General features: G+C 45.5%; 1 protein-coding gene across 2 annotated transcripts in view; it reads right to left on the bottom strand.

Annotated features, from left to right (window-relative positions):
* The window catches only part of LOC129697628 (kinesin-like protein KIF6), a 453,653-nt gene that overhangs the window by 366,729 nt on the left and 70,412 nt on the right, over positions 1 to 16,512 (bottom strand). For both annotated transcript variants that reach the window (XM_055636340.1, XM_055636341.1), the window contains exon 5: positions 16,250 to 16,393. In XM_055636340.1, the coding sequence (XP_055492315.1) occupies positions 16,250 to 16,393 (144 nt within the window). The remainder of the gene's footprint in view (positions 1 to 16,249; positions 16,394 to 16,512) is intronic.

Genomic DNA, 16,512 nt, shown 5'->3' on the forward strand with positions numbered 1-16,512 from the left:
TTCACACCTTACACTTCCATATCTCTGTGTCTCACCTCTCCCCTGACTCCCCTAGTCTGAAGAAGGGTCCTGACCCGAAACGTCACCCATTCCTTCCTTCCAGAGATGCTGCCTGTCCCGCTGAGTTACTCCAGCATTTTGTGTCTTTCTTCAGTGTAAACAAGCATCTGCAGTTCCTTCCTACACGTACTGACTATCATTGGCTGTAAGCCATTGATCTCCATATTATCTACACGTCTCTACACAATGCATTACTTTCCCATGTTCCAATGAGACTTGCAGATATTCTGATCTATCCCAAAACAACACCTTCTCCACATTATTTAACCCTGGTTTGACAACTTTTATTCATTCCTGGGAAGTAGAGGATTTTAAGAAGGAGATGAGGAGGAATCTTTACTCAAAGGGTGGTGAATGTGTGGAATTCTTTGCCACAGATGGCTGTGGAGGCAGTTAATGGATATTTTTAAGGCAGAGATAGTACGGGTGTCAGGGGTTATGGGGAGAAGACGGGAGAATGGGGTTATGGGGAGACAGATAGATCAGCGCAGTAGACGATGGCCGAATGGCCTAATTCTGCTCCTATTACTTTTGACCTTACGAGAGGCAACATCGACATTTACTGACCTAAAAATGAGGTACTGAAGAAGGGACCCGACCTGAAACGTCTACTATCCAGAGATGCTGCCTGACCGATTAAGTTACTCCAGCACTTTGGGTCTTTTTTAGTCCATTGAGATAGGACGTTTCTGCCCTGTAGAACTGGATGCCTTAAGTTACTCTTTACAGCATCCCATGCCGTTGTGGTCTGTTAATTTTTAAGGGGTCCATTGAGAGGAATATGGGACTCCCGCTTTCATATCCCTCCCCAGTCTGGAAGGGTAGAACTCCAGGACAAACAGACTAGATTTCATGCCTTGAAAGGCACTGTCAGTGAAGCCAATAGGCTTTACAACAATCCCATGCCGTTGTGCTTACTGTTAATGATACTAGCTTTTATGGCCGTCTCATGATGGTCGTTTCTTTTGATGGCCGTTGCTTTAGATGGCTGTTTCTTGATCTCATCACTGCTAGAAATATCATATCAAATGTGATTTATCATTGAAATTCGCCATTGACTCCCCTTAACTCAGTAAGTGTGTGAGGGTGAGAGTTGCAGAATTTTAACTGCATTTTAACTGCATTATGTGCGACAAGCTTTCTAACATCACCGCTATAAACTCAATCAAACAATTAACTTGGTTGCCCTCTGTTTCCGACTCTTTGTTCCTGAGGGAACAATTTCTTTCCATATTAGAACTTAGAAATGTACAGACACAAAATGCTGGAGTAACTGAGCGGGACAGGCAGCGGCTATTCATTCTATCCAGAGATGCTGCCTGTCCTACTGAGTTACTCCATTGTCAACTATTACTTTACTATTACTGTGAACATTAACAAAAGTATAAAGGGCCTGTCCCATTTAACGATTTTTTTCGGCGACTGCGGCATCATTGACTGACGTATCAGGTCACCACAAAATTTACGGCGTGACGCGACGTGATGACGTATTGACACGTGGTCTTTTTTCAAGTATCGCAACATTATTTTTTGTCGCCGCTGGATTTTTAAATATTCCAAATCTTTTGGCGACCCTGATATGACGCCGGCAGTCGCCGAAAAAATTGTCACTGGGACAGGCCCTTAACATTACTCCTGAGTTACTCACCAGCATGTGCAGTTCATTCTTATACATTAGAAAAATGCATCACAGAAACAGGCCCTTCAGCCCACAATATCGGTACTGAACACAGTCCAAGATAAACTAATCTCCTCTGCCTGCACATGATGCAGATCCCTCCATTCCCTGTACATCCTTGCCTATCTAAAAGGCTTTTAAACGCCACTATCGTATCTGACTCCACCATTATCTCTGGCAACTCATTTCAGGCAGGCACCACCCTCCGTGTAAAAATCATGCTCCACACATCACCCTTAAACTTTCTAAATTCCTTCCGATGGCCATTTCTTGATCTCATCACTGCTAGAAATATCACATGTAGAGGAAGGAACTGCAGATGTTGGTTTACACCGAAGAAAGACACAAAATGCCGGAGTAATTCAGCGGGACAGGCAGCATCTCCGGATAGAAGGAATGGGTGACGTTTCAGATCGAGGCTCTTCTTCAGGGTCTCGACCCGAAACATCAACCATTCGTTCTACCTAGAAATATCATATGTCCATTTTTAGCTGGAATCTGAAGTGGGAGTGGAGGAAGGGAAGGGTTCTAATCTCTAATATATTTTGAATATATTAATAAGCATACATCCCATAGGGTTCCCTTTAATCCATCTTTTGAGCCAGGCAGGCCACTCCATATTTCAACATGAACCAAAGAGCAAAATCTGGTCTTTTTTCTTATTCTGTACTTGCAGCAAAGCATCAGAATCAGACACTTTCACAATTTCCAATAAAATCACCAGATCCTCGAAATTAACCCAACCAGCAATAAGAGAAGTAAATCACGGCAATATAAAAGTAGACAGAGGAGCATACAGTTCTAATAAATACCTTGCGATGTAATTGAGAACCATGGGAATGTCTCCAGATTTTTACATGCTAATTAAAAGCCGCTAAAACTTAAGACAAAGTCAAAGCAACAAAGATGGAGACGACATATCATTTGGTTCATTTTCTAAATAAAGCAGGAATTAGCAGTCGTGCGGCAGAAAGTAAGAGAGTAAGTAGTGAGCAGAGATACATTCACACATCTCCAGAGATGCTGCCTGTCCCGCTGAGTTACTCCAGCTTTTTGTGTCTATCTTCAGTTTAAACCAGTATCTGCAGTTCCTTCCCACACATTTATTTCTCCTCTATGCTCCCTTTTCCCATATTATCCCCATACATTTGTTTGTTAGATAAATAGTATGGAAACGGGCCCTTCTGCCCACCGAGTCCACGACGACCATTGATCACCCGTTCATGAGGGGCGATTTTACAGAGGCCAATTCATCGATTAATGGTACTTTATTGTCACATATACTGGGAGCATATTGTACTAGACAGGCGCTCCTGGAGGAAATCCATGCAGGAAGGAGCTGCACGCCATGAATCGGAGCTACGCCGTGTCGCAAAGACAAAGTGACAGCACCGTAAGGAGAGAGAGAAGGGGGCTCGACGACTAGCAACCGCCAGTCTCCACTGCCCACGTTGCACCAAGGTGTGTGGATCGCAGATCGGCCTCTACAGACATCTGCAGACCCACAAGTAGACGACCCTATGGAGAGGAGATGACAGTCATACTCGTTATGCGTGACCATCGATGATGATGACTGAGGTACACAGTGAAATTCCTTTTTGCATTCAGTTCAGCACAAGTACTATTGTACATAAGTACGTCTTAGATACAGTACAAATGTATAGAAATGAAGAAAAAGTGTACGAGTTGCCAGGTTTGGTGCCATTTTCAATTAACCTACATATCCATACGTCTTCAGGGTACAAGATACAAGATACAAGATACATTTAATTGTCATTTGGACCCCTTGAGGTCCAAACGAAATGCCGTTTCTGCAGCCATACATTACAAACAAATAGACCCAAGACACAACATAATTAACATCCATCCCATTGCTGTGATGGAAGGCCAAATAAACTTATCCCTCCACTGCACTCTCCCCTCCCCCCCCCCTCCCCCCCCCCGATGTCAGAGTCAAAGTTGTGGGAGGAAACCAGAGCACAGGGAGAACGTGCGGTCACAGGGAGAAAGTGCAAATTCCACAGAAACATTTATTTCTCCAATATGCCTCCTTTTCTCATACTATTCCCGTACATGTTGCTATAGAGAAACAGCATAGAAATAGGCACTTTGGCCCACCGTGTCCACGCCGACCATCGATCACCTGAGGTCAACATAGAACCCTGGTGTCTGGCACTGTGTGGCAGCGGCTCTCCCGTTGTACCGCTGTGCCACCCTTGTACGGAACAATGGAGGACCTGGCAGGGGGGGATCGCCGTGAGGGCAGGGGGGAGGAAGCACAGGGGGACCCAGTGTGGGGGGGGGGGGGAATCGGAGTGAGGGGTGTGGTGGGAAACAAAGGGAAACTTGGCGCGGGGTACTTTATAACTATGTCGGCACCCTTTATGTAGCGACTCTTTGCATACCTTGGGTATGTAAAATAAATAATTTCACTGTGACTTGTAACATGTGACAATAAAGTATTAATTTATTCATTCATTCATGGTTGTTTGCAGCTCAGTTCCTGCACATTATCTGCTTCAGGTCCTGATAAGATGTGCCTCTTTCCATGCTTATCTCCTCAGTCTTAAGTTTTTAATCTATTCTTTATATTTTCACAGTGCATGAACGCCTTCCAGCATTTTTTACAATCTGGAACATCTCACCTTTTTTTTTCCCATCGTAAACAAGTTCATTGTGAATTAAGGAGCTGTGATCTGGACAGAGTGAGATGCAGCAGCGCTACTTGCATCCCGTTAAGGTTACCTCGTAAGAATAGTTGGAGATTATATGAGAGAGTGTACATAACAGTCTGGCAGCGGGAGCAGGGAACTGCGTGCAACTTTAATTTCAAGGCATCAAGACAATTAAAGATGAATATCACAATGGGGGATAAAAATCTCAAAATCCATCCAAACCAACAAGCAGCTCCTGCCAAGGCTGAATAGCAGGATCCAAGAAGTTGCAGAGAGAATGAAAGGTCAAGTCTTAGGGATTTTCTCCAAACACATGACACGCAGCCAAATTTGATAGCAGCTGAAGTCGCCGCGTTCATTAGAACGTAGAACACAGAGCATGCAGTGCAGGAACTTGCCCTTCGACCCACAATGTGTGTGCCAGACTAGTTCTCATCTGCCTGCACATGATCCATATCCTTCACTCCCCTGCATATCCAAAAGTCTCTGAAATGCCACCATGGTGTATCTGCCTCCACCACCACCCCCAGCAGCACATTCCAGCCACTCACCATTCCATGCGTAAAATACTTGCCCCGCACATCTCCATTAAACATTGCCCTTCTCACCTTAAAGATACACCCTTTCGTATTTGATATTTCCATCCTGAGAAGAGGGTTCTGACTGTCTACCCTCTATATGCCTCTCACAATTTTATATACTTCAATCAGGTTTCCCCTCAAGCAGAGAAAACATGCCACCTGCCCTACAGTACCTGATTTACAATTTTTCAGTTTGTCATTGTGTGTGCCAACTTTATACTTGCAGTAAGGAGCTCAGTATTCCGTCCGTCCTCACAAAAGGCCTGCATGGTGGCACAGCGGTAGAGTTGCTGCCTCACAGCTCCAGAGACCCAGGTTCCATCCCGACTACGAGTGCTGACTGTACGGATTGTGTACCATCTCCCCTTGACCTGCGTGGGTTTTCCCATCTGCGTGACTCACCCCATTCCTTCCCTCCAGAGATGCTGCCTGTCCCGCTGAGTTATTCCAGCATTCTGTGTCTATCTTCGGTACAAACCAGCATCTGCTGTTCCTTCCGACACACTATCTGCTGCTGGTGATGATGGTGGTGTTGGAGACAAATATGATACGGGCATGTAAGATGTTTTTAGACAGGTAGGGAATAGAGGGACATGGACCACTTTCAGGTAGAAGAGACTAGTTTAACTTGGCCTGATGTTCGGCAAAGACATTGTGGGCCGAAGGGTCTGTTCTGTACTGTACTATTTTGTAAGGCTAACATCGACAGATATTGGTTTTCATATCCATGGAAAAAATGGAGTTGTGACCGAGGATCAGCCACAGGAGGCAGAGAACATTTCCTTCGCTCCATGGATGCTGCTGCACCCGCTGAGTTTCTCCAGCTTTTTTTGTGTACCAGAGAAGATTATAGGTTGTGTGTAGTACTCCTGCTTCCTATTCTTATGTCGTGTTTACAGAGAACTCCCATAGTCATGACTTCCTTTCTTTGCAAATGTGTTATCCAAAACCTCTTTGCATATTTCTGCCAAACATCATCTGTCGTGGACAGCAGGAATAGTAATATTTGGGCTGGAGTCTCCAAAGCCATGTAAAATTGGGCCGCAGTCAGACTATTAAAATACTGGGTCAAGTTAATTCCCACCAATGCCCTCGTATAAAACGTGCATGAGTTATAGATCTAGAGCTGCGCCGCAGAAAGCATTTTATCGGGATGCACCACGGCTTGGTTTGGGATCAGCTCTTTCCAAGACCGCAAGAAATTGCAGAGAATTGTGGACGCAGCCGAGACCATCACACAAACCAACCCCCCTTCCATTGACTCCATCTACACCTCATGCTGCCTCGGCAAGGCCAGCAGCATAATCAAGGACGTGTTGCACCCTGGCCACTCCCTCTTCTCCCCTCTCCCATCTGCAAAAGGTACAGAAGTATGAAAACGCACACCTCCAGATTCAGGGACTTTCTTCCCAGCTGTTATCAGGCAATGGAATCATCCTACCACAACCAGAGAGCAGTGCTGAACTACCAGCTACCTCTTTGGTGACCCTCGGACTAGCTTTGATCGGAATTTACTGGCTCTCTTATTCTCTTATCATGTATCTGTACACTGTGAATGGCTCAATTGTAATCATGTATTGTCTTTCTGCTGACTGGTTAGCACGCAACAAAAGCTTTTCACTGTACCTCAGTACACGTGACAATAAACTAAATTCAACTAACTGGCATGGTTTGGGAGGCCACTCATTTTGCCTGGAGTCAGAGAACGACAGTCTATGAAGCCAACACCTGTAATCCAGAGATGTTGTCTGTCCCACTGAGTTACTCCAGCTTTTTGTGTATATCTTCGATGTAAACCAGCATCTGCAGTTCTTTCCTGCACCTCTAATCTAATCCATCTTTAATGCAACTGAGACTAGCCTGAGACTTGAAGGAATTGTTGACGAGATGTGGGCAGTTATCCTAGCTCCACTCAATTATACATTGCTTGGATCGACACATACCACACAAAAGAGAAACGTATTCTGCTGGCGAGATCACATTCCAGGCATGGACCTCAGTTCTGAACTCCATGTTTGTCATCCATGAAGCCAGTATCCCTTTCCCTTCTGGGTATTTGCTGAGTAATCTGCTCAGACCAATGAGCCAATGAGACACAAACCAACCTGACATCCTGGTTGCTAAACACTTTAATTCTCCTTCCCATTCCCACACAGACCTTTCTGTCCTTGGTCTACTCCATTGTCAGAGTGAGGTTAAACGCAAATTGGAGGAACAGCACCTCATATTTCGCTTTGGCAGCTTACACCCCAGTGGTATGAATATTAATTTCTCTCACTTCAGGTAGCCCCGTCATTCCCTCTCTCTCTATCCCTCCCCCACCCAAGTTGCACCAGCTTCTCATTGTCACCCAACAAACAGCTAACAATGGCCTGTTTCCTTTATCATCGTTACATTTTTGCAAATCTTTCATTCATTGTTCTTCATCTCTCCACATCACCGTCTATATCTCTCGTTTCCCTTATCCCTAACCAGTCTGAAGAATGGTCTCAATCAGAAACGTCACCCATTCCTTCGCTCCAGAGATGCTGCATGTCCCACTGAGTTACTCCAGCTTTTTGTGCCTATCTTCAGACCAATGCATTCCAGGCACACCACAGCAAGCTTTTGCATCAGCAGTCCTTGTCCATTTGCCTCATTGACGTGGAAAGGGCAGGCGGAGGTTCGGCAAGTTCACAAGGCGATCCCCACTTACCGAATTGTGAAAGGCTTGGATAGAGTGGATGTGGAGAGGATATTTCCACTAGTGGGAGAGTCAAGGACTAGAGGTCTCACCCTCAGAATTAAAGGACCTTCCTTTAGGAAGGAGATGAGGAGGAATTTCTTTGGTCAAAGGGTGGTGAATCTGTGGAATTGTTGGCAGAAGGCTGTGGAGGCCGTCAATGGGTATTTTTAAGGCGGAGATATATAGATTCTTGATTAGTACAGGTGTCGGGGGTTATTGGGAGAAGGCAGGAGAATGGGGTTAAGAGGGAGAGATAGATCAGCCATGATTAAATGGCGGAGTAGACATGATGGGCCAAATGGCTAAATCTGCTCTATCACATGGCCTTATGACCTTATGACCCAGATTTACGAGGATGTTGCCAGGATTCAGGGGCCTGAGCTATAGAGAGAGGTTGAGCAGGCTAGGACTCTATTACTTGGAGCGCAGGAGGATGAGGGGTGATCTTATAGAAGTGTACAAAATCATGAGAGGAATAAATCGGGAAAATATAGTCTTTTGCTCGGAACAGAAGAATCAAAAACCAGAGGACAGGGGTTTAAGATGAGGGGAGTGGGGGAGGGGGATAGATTTAATAGGAACCTGAAGGGTGGTGGGTGTATGGAGTTAATTACCAGAGGAGGTAGATGAGATAGGGACTATCGTAACATTGAAGAAACACTTAAATTGGTAAATGGAAAAAACAGGTTTAGAGTGATATGGGCCAAACGCAGGCAAGTGGGACTAGTGTGGATGGTGTGGGCAAGTTTGGCCGTAGGGCTTGTTTCCATGCTGTATGAATATAACTCTAAATTTTAGATTTCCTAATTATTCATTAAGAAATATTTAATCCATGAAAAAAAATGGCACAGATTAGACATGTAGTGCTGGAGTAACTCTACGAGTCAAGCATCATCTCTGGAGAAAATAGGTAGATATTTCAGGTCTGGAGCCTACTTCAGACTGCTGCAAACTGTGGAAGGGTCCCGATTCGAAACTTCACCTATCAATGTTCTCCAGAGATGTTGTCTTACCCACTGAGTTACTCCAGCACTTTGTATGCCTTTTTGTAAATCAGCTTCTGCAGTTTCCTAGTGTCTCCAGATCACAGGTTAGTTTATTGTCATATAAACCAAAGTGAAATGAAATTCCTAATTCGCAATGAGGTCCGATTAAGCAATATACATACAGTAATGATAAATACAATGAGTGCAAAACAGCAGAATGGTGCAAGATTTTACTTCGGAGTCACGTGAGTGACTACGTGAAGAAGGCCGTCAGCCCGCATGCGCGTCATTACGTCTACCGCATTGCGCAACGACTGACTGGCAGGCGCGCTGCTCCTTCCAGCGGTAAGTTTAAACCTGCAGGTAAGTTTAAAACTTATTTCTAGGTTTTGTTTTTTGTGTTGCAGGAAGCTCTTTACAGAGTTTTCCTGCTGGATTTGGGGCGAAGTCGGACGGGCCGCAGGGAAACCAGTTATGGACCGTGGGGAGATCCCGGTCCGGAACGTGGAAGCGCAGGTAGCCGGCGGTCATCGGGTTCGCTACCTAAGCCGCTGACAATGGGGTCAGCGACTCCTGGACCGCTATGATGCCCCAGGAACGGGGTAAAACCACGAGGAAGTCGGTCTGGCCTTGGGACCGGGTGAGTCGGGACAGGAGGTTTCCCCTCCTTCAATGGGTAGTGTCTGCGGACGTCTAAACCCACATGGAGCACCTGATGGAGAGGTGCTCCACAATGATATACTCCAAAGGAGGGAGCTATCAGCGCGGGTCTCCTCGGGGGCCCGCTGCAGCGGCACCTGTTTCAGGGCTGCACAATGTGTCCCTCTCTGAAGAGGGGAGCATTCAGGGTCAGTTTCAGTCTGACAGAGTAAAAATCCTGATATAGGTCCACAGGAGGGACCATGTCAGCGCAGGTATCCTCAGGGGCCTGCGGCAGCACCTGTTTTCAGGGCTGCCTACGAATCTGCCTCTCTGTGGAGGGGAGTGCGAGGAAATACTCACAAGCGAAGGAGTTACTGCCGGAAGAATTGGTTCCAGCCATTGGCAGAAAACCCGGAAGGGGCCAGAGTTCCCCTCACGCTACAAGTGCCGGCCGTGAACAGCGCTATCAGGGGTGATGAAACCAGCCGCCGAATCTTCTCTTCAGGTAAGACTTATCCAACAGGTATACCTGGATGACTAAGCAAAAGCTGGCGGACTGATCAAGGTACCGACGATACATCGTTTCGGCGACGACACACCCCACGCCTCATCGGCGGTAAGCAGTTCACTGAAGCTGGTGGCAGCTTGAAAGCTGGGCAGAGGTCTTTCAGGCCAAGGTCCAAGCCGGTCTCAGAAAATATGGAATCCACATACAATACCATTCCTACTCTCCAATCAAGGACGGGAATAGAACCCAATTCAGGGGCCTTTGGGCTTACCATAAGACCACCAGTAACCACGGGGGTAGATGGGTCTGGTTCTCCCGAAACATGGGGTAAGTGGACCATTTACAAGTCGGTAATATTTACACTTGGTTTTGTACAAATGACAATGATAACATGAGATTCAGATCAGTTATATACTAAAATGATAACATGTGATTGGGTTATTATTGTACAGTATACAAGGGTACCAAGCATGTCTTGGAATTGGGGCCAGAGTTACGGCCAGGATTGCCTTCCGACAAGCTCGGAAATATGGCCAGAGTTCTCGAGGCAGGCTCAGAAATATGGCACCAGAGTTGTCTTTCGAGGCAGGCTCAGTATTATGGCCAGGATTACGTTTTGCGACAGGCTCGGGAATCTGGCCAGAGTTGTCGTTCAAGACAGGCACGGAATTCTGGCAGGCGTGGCCTGTTCATTGTGAAAGATGGAGGATGTCGGTTCTTAATTGATTTAACTCGCATGTGCAACATAGACTTTTCAGTATATGGAACTTCGTTACTGTCTAACAACTGATTTCCTTAGGATCTTTATGGCTTGCATCGATCTCAAAGATGCATACTATTCAGGTCCCATTCACAGGGAAAAACCGATGAAATTGAGGTTCCTCATCCATCCAGTTTAAATTTAAGTTGATACCAACTAGAGTTATTGATTATTCGGATTTACCGTTAACTATTAATTTATCTGTGACTCCACCCTGGGGCAAGAGATTGGAATCAATAGAAGCCTGTAACAACCTTGTTTTCAAGCAGTCTTCTATTCATCAAGTATAATTGGCAATATAGCAGCTGTGTTTCAGCTGTGCAATTGGGCCTTTGCATTATCAGAACTTACAACGTGCAAAGTAGTACCTCTCAAGTGCCATATAGGTCATTGTTAACAGACCTATGCTATTACCAGCTGAAGCCCACATTGGTGGACAAACTATATTCAGCATTGCTCCAGTAGTTTTGGTCAATAAATCTTCAGTTATATCACAAACTGATGCTAGTGCTCAAAGATGGAAAATTACGAATGCCATCTCTAGTTATGGAGGCGGATGGGATTTGCATGAATTACCAATTCTTCCGTTATTGGTATCAACTACCTATAGACCCTAGGTGCATGCTATGGGTTAAAGGGTTATTTTGCTAATATACATAACCTGCATGCTTAGCTCCAAGTTGTTGTGGTGGCATATGTTAGTCACATGGGTGCAATCAATCAAGTCAAGGTATCATCATGTAAAATCAATGACAACACAGAATGGATGTTGGATCACAAAGTATTTTATGACATTATGGCTCGATGGAACACCGAATATCGATATGTTTGCATCCAGGCTCATTCACTGGTTGTAAAAACATGTGGCATCACAGTGGCAAGAGATACATTCTCGCTACACGGGGGAGGAATGTTCTTTTATGTAATTTCTCCATTTTGCCTCATCAGTCGGGTCTTGCATTAAATTCAGCAAGATTCTATTCATGGGTTTTCGTACTGTCTGACTGGCCTTTGCAGCCATGGTTTCCCGCAACTGCTGGGAATAATAATAGAACCTTATATGGGTTTTCTAAACATAAAACATTGCTGGTTCAGCCTGGGACTCAGTGGAACCAGCCTCTGCATGATTAATCAATTTATTGCCTTACAGAATCTGAGAAGACTGCTCCTGCGGCTCGGGTTGTCAGACCGATCCATGTAGTGCTCACTGCAGAGTGCAGGGATAGCACCAAAAAAGCAGTACATTTCCTCTTCAGGAGATTGGAAGCGTTCTGTTTAAATGCTATGCTACATATTATATGGCACTGACACTGACATCTTAGAGTTCATTTTCAAATGGGTCCTTGACAATAAATTAAGTTATAGTCTCATTAACTGTGCCAACGTGCTTTCTCATCATATTTGCTGCAGCGAGTGGGACCCGCTCTGTTGGGTCCCACCCTCTGATATCCAGTTTATTAGGATATCTTTAACACAAGTTCTCCCAGACCCAAGTACATGGAAGTGTGGGATATTGACATTGTGTTAACACTACTTCACCAGAGGGCTCCAGCTATATCCCTATCTTTGGCTCGGCTCTCATAAGGTAGTTATCCCCTTGGCGCTGTTCTCAGCGCAACGGGTCCAATCATTACATAAATTGCGACTGGACAGGATGGTTACACCTGCTAATAATATAATATTTCATGTTTACGATTTAGTTAAGCAGGGCAGCCCAGGGGTGTCAGGTCTCAAACTAGGTCTCATGGCATACCCCATGCACCTTCGGTTATGTGTGGTCACACATTTACAACATTATGTCAAGGTCACCTAGAGCCTTAGAGGCTCTGATACTAGCAATGTTTGTTAGTTACAATAAACCTCATAAGAGGGTATCAGTTCAGACCATCTCCAGGAGGTTAAAATGGGGTTTTGGCTTATACAGGAGTAGATACTAATTTTCTAATCTCACTCCACCAGGGCTGCTACAACATCAGCAGCAAGGGTTATGTACGGTCCTCTGGACCACATCCTGTCGGCTGCAGGATGGTCTAACGAACGAGTTTTCCAAACATTTTATTTTAACCCATTGCCAACTCTACTTTAGGTTCTATTTTATAGTTTCCCCCGGATGAGAGGGGTTACTATTATCATTATTTGTTTATTTATCAGCATCAGCATGTTTTAAATCTATGTCATGTCTGTATGCATTATGAATGTTTCCCGTATCTGTGGTCAACTGATGCAGTCGTGCTTGTGTGGATTCGTTTTTCCACGGCATGAAATCACAGAGCTTTGAAATCTTCACGTGGTCACTCACGTGACTCCAAAGTAAAATAGTAAGATTAAACGAGAACTTACCTGTTTGAAGTTTGATCTTAATTTTATGAGCAGTTATGATGAGCGATTACGTGCCCTCCGCTCCCAACCCTCGTATCATAAAAATCATCTGGTAGTTCTAGCCATCTCTAATCTTACTATGTTAGTTCAACTACTGTTATCTGTGATTTCACACCGCTGCTTTGAAGATTGACGCGCATGCGGGCTGACGGCCTTCTTCACGTAATCGCTCATCGTAACTCCTCATAAAATAAAGAGCAAACTTCAAACTGGTAAGTTCTCGTTTAATCTTACTATTTTACTGCAAATTCCAAGTCGTGCAAGGTTTTTATAAACAATGGAAAAACTGAATGAGGGAGAGTTAAGAGTAAAAGCACATTGGGAATGGGATGTGAAGGAAGCAATAGGTTCAGGAGTTGAATAGCAATGGGGAAGAAGCTGTTCTTAAGTCTGGATGTCTTAACCTTTAAACTCCTGTATCTTTGCGCCATGGGGGGGGGGGGAGAACAAAGGATGACCCGGCGTGGGGGGGACCACCGTAAGGGAGGGAGGGGGAGGACAAAGGGGGGCCTGGCGCGGGATACTTTGTAATTTTGTCGCTGACCTTTATGTGGTGACTATTTGCATACCTTGGGGTAAGCAAAACAATAAAGTATTCATTCATCCATTCATTCATTCATGCTCCCAGAAGGTAGAGGAGAGAAAGGGGAATGGCCAGTGCGGGTGACAGGCATCCTTGACGGTACGTCCAGCGTTCCTGAGGCAACACACCGTGAAGATGGACTGGATGAAGGGAGTGCTGAGCCTGTGATGGACTGGGCCGTGTTCACCGCTCTCCACAGGTTCAGGTGGTCAAGAGCAGAGCAGTTGCCACACCAGGGCTGGGATGCATCCCGCCAGAATACTTTCATTAGTGTGTCGGTAGAAGGTTCGAGAGGATTCTCGTGGACATGCTGAATCTCTTCAGGTGAGTAAGAAAGCAAAATTGCCAATGCGCTTTCTTGATCGCCGCACGAGTGTGAAGGGACCAGGTTAGGTTGCGAGTTATGTGGATGTCTAGCGACATGACACTGCTGATCACCTCTGCAGCGGCTCCACTGATACGATAGAACTTTATTTATCCCAGGAGGGAAATTGGTCTGCCAACAATCATAAAACACAACAAGATACATGAAACATGAAATTAAAGTGGTGTGGAGAGTCTAGGATTGGGAATATGCAAAGATTGGTGGGGGGGGGGAAGGAGAGACAGTCTACCCCATGACAGAAGGGGGAGGAGTAGTACAGTTTGATAGTCACAGGGACAAAGGATGTCCTGTGGAGTTCTGTCCTGCGTCTTGGTGGAACCAGTCTGTTGTTGATGAGGACAGGGTGTGTTCACACCGTAAGTCAAATCCTGCTAACATCAAGGGGCTAGGTTATGTTCTGACGCCATGTCACAAAGTTCTCGATCTCCTTCCTGCGCGCCAGAGAGAGGCTGGTTATAGGTGGAGGAGACAATGGTGATGCAATCTGGTTCCACCACCTTCCACCCGCCAACCTCTGGTGTGTTTCCACCCTTCCCGCTCCCTCCCTCCTGCCTCCAACAGCCAATCAACCCTTCGTCACCCTGATCCACCTTTTGTTTGCATTCTCCTTCCCCACCCTTCATCCTCTGCTCTTTCAATCCAGATGTTGATTGGTCATTTTGCTTCATGGGGCGTCACGGTGGCGCAGCGGTAGAGGTGCTGCCTTACCGCACCAGGGACCTGACTACGGGCACTGTCTGTACCTAGTTTGCACCTTCTCTCTGTTTTCTCCGGGTGCTCTGGTTGCCTCCCACACCCTCCCACGTGCAGGTTTCCAGGTTAATCGGCCTGGGTAAAATTGCCCACCAATGTGTGGTGTACAGGTGATCATTAGTTGGCACGGACTCGGTGGGCTGAAGGGCCTGTTTCCCAGCTGTATCTCTAAACTAAACTAGACTAGATGCTGCTAGACCCACTGAGTTCCCCCAACAGACTACAGATGCTGTACTTCACAAATCATTATTTTTCCTGGGAAATAAACACTGCACTGAGATGTAAACCATGAAAACTCAAATAAAATGTACTTTGTTCCCTAGGAAATCCTTTCTAATACAGCAGAACACAGTGCTTAGATTTAATGCTGTTCAGAGTAAATAGAGCCAATGCCTTCTTTGTAACTGTCAAAATTCAGAGAAAGTGCCAGATATTTTAATATAAAATGTGATTGAATGGAGCCATAGAGAGTCCAAGACCAGAGGGCACAGACTCATTTCAGAATGAAAGAACGTATCTTTAGAATGGCGATGGAGAGGAATTTCTTTAGCCAGGGGTAGAGATTCTGTGGAATTCAATGCCACAGATGGTTGTGGTCATTGGGTATTTTTAAAGTGGAGATTGATAGGGTTCTTGATTAGTAATGGGCCTGTCCCACTTACGCGACTTTTTCGGCGACTGCTTCATAGGCCGCTACAGTCGCCGAAGATTTTCAACGTGTTGAAAATCCAACGGCGACCAGAACAAGATACGACTCTTTGGGCGACTTCTCACGACCGTACAGGCTTCACTCACGACATGTTGCCGGGGTGTCGCCTGTACGGTCGTGAGTAGTCTTCTCAGTCGCCCAAAGAGTCGTAGCGTCTTTCTGGTCCCCGCTGAATTTTCAACATGTTGAAATTTTTGGCCGACCTGCAACGACCTATGACGGATGCTGGCAGTCGCCGAAATAGTCGTGTAAGTGGGACAGGCCCACAAGGGTGTCAAAGGTTACTGGCAAGAGACAGGAGAATGGGGTTGAGAGGGAAAAATAGATCAGCCATAATCAAATGGTGGAGCAGACTCAATGTGACGAATGGCCTAACTCTGCTCCTATTTCTTATGATCCACTGTAGTTATAGTCATAAAGTCACACAGCACGGAAAAGCCCTTCGGCCCAACTCGTCCATGCCGAACCTAAGCTTGGCCCATTGGCCAGTGTTTGGCCCATATCACTCTAAACCTTTCCAATTCATGTACCTGTCCCAAGTGTTGTTTAAGGAAGGAACCGCAGATGCTGAGGAAGGATCTCAAACCATTCTTTCTATCCAGAGATACTGCCTGTCTCGCTGAGTTACTCCAGCATTTTGTGTCCAACTCAAGTGTTGTTTAAATACTATTATGATAGCTGCTTCAACAGCCTCCTCCGGCAGCACGTTCCATCCACCTACCACAGATCTCTGAATGAAAACATTGCCCCTCAGGTTCCTATTACTTCCAAATGTGAATTATGAACTTGCTTTGGAAAGACTGAGAGAAATTCAATTGAACATACCTCTAGGTTCTTCTTATCTACAGATAAGGTTGCAACCATTGTGGTCATACAGTTTCCGCCCAGGCTATCTCGCAGAACAGACGTCATCATGGAGTTTCGATAAGGGATGTGTGCACGATTCTTTTCCGCAAGTGCGATAATCACCTGTAATTGAAATGAACAATTTAAATTTAAATTGGGTTCCTTTGTACAATGAAGAGACAACATGCAACCTTTCAGTTGTGTAGGGTGGCACGGTGGCGCAGCAGTAGAGTTGCTGCCTT

The sequence above is a fragment of the Leucoraja erinacea genome, chromosome 5 (genome assembly GCF_028641065.1).
Source record: "Leucoraja erinacea ecotype New England chromosome 5, Leri_hhj_1, whole genome shotgun sequence".
NCBI classification, from domain to species: domain Eukaryota; kingdom Metazoa; phylum Chordata; class Chondrichthyes; order Rajiformes; family Rajidae; genus Leucoraja; species Leucoraja erinaceus.